Raw genomic sequence first — 4,777 nt, 5'->3', positions numbered from 1 at the left:
TTTTGAAACCACTTAAATTTAACTAACCATAACCTAGAACCATGTTTTAACAATTAAACTTTCCTTGAAAGAGCAGCTCCAAGTAATAATCAATGTATTAGTTTTTTTTTTCCAAAGCTTTATTTTTTATAAATGTTAAATTATAATACCTGACTGCAGACAAATTTCACATTTGTACATGTTCCGATGATCTGCTGTGCACGGACTAAAAGAGTATCTTGGTTCTCTAGTTAAGATACTTTACTTAAACTAAACAAGTGTACCTCATTCACAGAGCCATGGATAGCAAAAACAAGAACAGTTTCAGATTTGAGTTTTCAAATTCAGCTAACTGACCTTCTTCATCTTCTACTTCCAGAAGCACACCTCAAACATGTCCCTTCTCACCCACCTGTTGGCGTGTCTGTTTGGGATGGGCTCCTGGGTCTCCATCAACGGCCTGTGGGTGGAGCTGCCCCTGATGGTCCCCCAGATCCCAGAGGGTTGGTACCTGCCGTCGTACCTCTCCGTCCTCATCCAGATGGCCAACGTTGGGCCTCTCTTCGTCACCCTGATGCATCGCTTCCGGCCCGGCGCCCTGAATGAAGCAGCTGTCATATATGCGATCATTGGCCTGGGAACTGTGGCAAGCTTCCTGCTGGGCTTCTTCTGGAAGGAGACTGTCGTAGTGGCCGGTGTTCCTCGCAGCGTAGCCCTCCTCGTCTTAACTTTCTTCCTCGCTGCTGTCGACTGCACTTCCTCCGTCACCTTCCTGCCATTCATGATGCGTCTCAAGACTCAGTACCTGACCACCTACTACATTGGGGAGGGTGTGAGCGGCCTGCTGCCTGCTTTAGTGGCTTTGATTCAGGGAGTTGGAGTGGTCCACTGCATGAACACCACCCAGTCTCTGAACCACACCCTGAATTCTTCCGACAGCTCGGTGACCTTTGACCTTGTGGCTCAGTATCAGCCAGCCAACTTCTCAGCTGAGGTGTTTTTCTTCTTCCTCAGTGCCATGATGCTGGTGTGCCTGGTGGCGTTCCTGCTGCTGAACTACCACCCATCTGTGGCCAGGGAGCATCCCAGCGGTCAATACACCAACGGAGTGAAGAAGAAGTCTCAAAGAAACAGGAGGTGGGCGGAGCAGAAGCCCATGATGGATCCATACCAATCTCCAATCCAGAAGCGCAGAAGCAGCTTCGGTACTGGCTCTTACAGCTGGACGCAGGTGTTTTATATCTTTGTGATCCTGGCCTGGGTGAACGCTCTGACCAACGTGGTGCTTCCCTCGGTGCAGTCCTACTCATGCCTGCCGTACGGGAACAAGGCCTATCACCTATCAGCCACCATGGCTGCTGTGTCCAACCCTCTCGCCTGCTTCTTCGCCTTGTTCTTCCCTATTAGGTCAGTTAACCTATCCTAGACCATCAGTTTGCATTAGGAAAAAAGTCTCCAAAGTAACCTCTTATGAGGAAGAATCCTCAGGAAAAGAAAGTTTATATAGAAATAAAGTAAGTTCTTTTTGTAACCTTTGTAAGTTATAAAACGTGGATGTGTTTAGGTTTCTATATTCTTACTTTTTTGAAAGTGTTTTTATATAGGTTTTAGTGCAAACTATTTTTTAAACTCATAAGTAGTATCCCTTGTATGTGAACACATACATCATGTAGATTGAATTATGTCAGTGTTTTTCTACATAAACCTAAAAGAAGAATTAAATTGCCTAGGTGAGTGCTCATCATGATAAAATGTAAACTGTATCACCCCATCAGAGCTGCAAGTATTTTTATTATCAATTAGTCTCACATTGCCAGACCTATATCCACAGCGCTGTGGAGTAAAGTCAGACTACATCACACATACATTTTGGGATAGGAATTTTTTATTTTTTTATTTCTTTAAACCAATCACAATCTTCTTGGCAGGTGCTAAGCTCCGACGCAGCAACAGTGGCTCTGATTCAGACTAATTATCAATTAACCTGCTTTATTTTATTAATCGTTGACTAGTTTTGTCCAGTTTCCGAAAGGCCAAGGTGTCGTATTCAAATCCCTTGTTTGAAGTTTAAACCTAAAAGACATTAAAAATGTAAAAGCTGGAAGTAGCAAATCTCTACTCCTCAGGTGGCCTCAGACCTCCTTTTAAGAATCTTTGCAGACACATGTGGAGTAGGACAAATACATTTTAGGACTATAAACATGTGCTAATGCATTAAATATTTTCAAAAAGTAATGTATCATTTCTCAGGTCGCTGCTGTTGATGGGCGTTCTCACAGTCATGGGCAGTGGTGTTGGAGCTTATATAATGGGCATGGCAGTGCTGAGTCCATGTCCACTCCTGGCTGATGAAACATCAGGGGGTGTCATCATTGTGAGTACACTGTCAGGCTTCATTTGCTCAAATTACCTCCATTATCTCCCTAACTTCTGTAAATGTTACTGAAACACTGCATATAGGCATAAAAAATGCAAATATTTAAGTTTCAACACTCACCTCCTGCCTCCCCCTCTGCAGGTGTTGGCCTGGATCCTGTTTGTTCTCACTCTGTCCTATGTGAAGGTGATCATCGGGGTGATCCTGCGCGACGAGGGCCACAGCGCCCTTGTGTGGTGTGGAGCTGTGGTTCAGCTGGGCTCTCTGCTGGGGGCTGTGACCATGTTCCCAGTGGTCAGTGTGTACAGCTACTTTTCATCAGGGGACCCATGCAACACCAAATGTCCCTAAATGAACAAGTCACGCAGAAGAGACCGGAGGCAAAATTTTAGTAAAGACTCGACAGGTTTCACATCTTTGTTTTAACCAAGATATCCAATGGAAGAATATTAAATGTTTTTTTGTTTTTGATCAGAATTTACTTACTTTGCATTACCTGAATCTGAACCTGTCATTTGAGAGCTTCCACTTTTTTATAAGAAAATCAAACCACAAAGATAGAAGTGTATAAAGTTATAATAGCTGTACTCATCATGCTGTTTAGACAGGATGAACGCTTTGCTGATGTTGTGAAAATACTCCACTACAAGTAAAAGTCCAGCATTCTAATCCTTACTTAAGTAAAAGTTTATAAGTATTGTTAACTAAATGTACTTAAAGTATAAAAGGTATTCATTGTAACGTAAAATGTTCCCTATCAGTGTTTTATTTTTGCATTTTACTGCTGTAGATGTTTAAGGTTATGCTCATTTTAAGTCCTTTATGTACTGTTGGTTAGTTTAGCTGCAGCAATGCATTATATTCTATAAAATCATCATATTTTTGTTGCATGGCTGTCCTTTGAAAACCACATACAGTATGTCTAAAGAGTTTAAATTTTTTTTTTTAAACATCCCTGTTTTCAGCTTTGTGACCAAGCCTTTTCCAGCTGATCCAAGACCATTTTTAAAGACTTTGTTTGGCTTACGTAAGAAGTGGGAAAATTAGCTCAACAGCTGATGGAATATTTCATCATTCAGATTATCACAAACATTTAAAATCAACAAACTTTAAAATACGGGACATAGGGGGATTTAAATATATAATCTGTAAAGTAACTAAATGTCAGACAAATAGTGGAGAAAAAAGATCTACATTTTCCTCAGAGATGTAGTGGAGTAGAAGTATTAAGTTACATAAAATGGGATTTGTAGTACAGTACTTGAGTAAACTATACTAAACAGTACTACTTGTCAAGAGTTTGGCTGAATCGTTTCATACCTTTCTGTTTATATGTGACTGGTCCTACAGTTCAGTGTGTTACAGTAAGAGTAACAACATCTGATAACTACATTTGGCCAATAGTCGTAAAAAAACACACAAGTTGTGTTATGATTTGTAATAATAATAAATATGCAATCACAATATTCTTTTTGATTTCTAATTTGAATATGCTTAAATGATATTGTTTATTGTATGCTATTGTTCATTTGGTTTAAGTACAACAACAATGGGCGCCTTTTGTTTGCTCTGGTCCTCTGTTGGTCAGACAGGTTCAGAGTTCAGTCCAAGCTGTCACGAGGATCAGATATCATACCATAAACAATATTGAATACTATAAAGATATAATCAAAACAAAACTCACGAAATTCACCTAACGCGTCTCTATGCAGACGGTTTGGACAAAAAACTGGACAATCAGGCAACAGAATGTCTTGAACATACATTTCATAGATAGATGAGACATATCTGATAAGATATTAATAATGAACTATTTGTATAGCATTCTGTCATACAAAAAACACAGCTCAAAGTGCTTTACAATTACGGAAATTACATGCATTGAGTGGTTATCGTGAAAATAGACAATGAAATAGTTAAATAATGCAAAATAAGATTCAAAAAAGTTAACAACGCTTAATAAAAAAACCTCTAATAACTCTGTGGGTGTGTAAAAACTATCCTGGATTGACATTTCCTTAACTTTTCTATTGGCCCTGCTGCTACAGTGAAGGCAGGACAACCTACAGTGGCCTGAAATATCAAAAAAAGGCCCCAGACCAAAGGTATACAAAGCTATGAAGACCGGGGTCTCCACATAGTTATAGCTGTGTGGTGTTTATTAAACTTGAGGACAAAGTCTGGTGTCGTGCCCACAGCTCAGTCTGAAATCAAATTATTCAATTTTTCTGATTTCATTCTGCAATTTCTATAATGGCATAAGATGCAGAAACCTGCGCAATTTCTGAATCATTTAGGGCACAAACTTGCCATGGCTCTTTCTATCTTCTATTAAGATTGAACACAACCAGATACTTGCTCCATACATATATATACAGTAAAGGCCAAAAGTACTGTACTGTATATATATATATATATATA

The 4,777-nt window shown here is 39.7% G+C and overlaps 1 protein-coding gene across 1 annotated transcript in view; it reads left to right on the top strand.

Moving 5' to 3' along the window:
* Positions 1–3,489, top strand: part of slc52a3-2a (solute carrier family 52 member 3-2a) — a 4,748-nt gene extending 1,259 nt beyond the window's left edge. Inside the window, exons 2-5 of the mRNA XM_032536052.1 lie at positions 359–1,386; positions 2,230–2,353; positions 2,498–2,763; positions 2,823–3,489. Coding sequence (XP_032391943.1) covers positions 374–1,386; positions 2,230–2,353; positions 2,498–2,707 — 1,347 coding nt within the window. The 5' untranslated portion in view covers positions 359–373 and the 3' untranslated portion in view covers positions 2,708–2,763; positions 2,823–3,489. The remainder of the gene's footprint in view (positions 1–358; positions 1,387–2,229; positions 2,354–2,497; positions 2,764–2,822) is intronic.
* Positions 3,490–4,777: the final 1,288 nt, after the last annotated feature.

The sequence above is a fragment of the Etheostoma spectabile genome, chromosome 14, assembly GCF_008692095.1.
Source record: "Etheostoma spectabile isolate EspeVRDwgs_2016 chromosome 14, UIUC_Espe_1.0, whole genome shotgun sequence".
Taxonomy (NCBI): Eukaryota; Metazoa; Chordata; class Actinopteri; order Perciformes; family Percidae; genus Etheostoma; species Etheostoma spectabile.
Note: the sequence above shows the minus strand (reverse complement) of the source record. Positions and strands in the feature narration are given on the sequence as shown.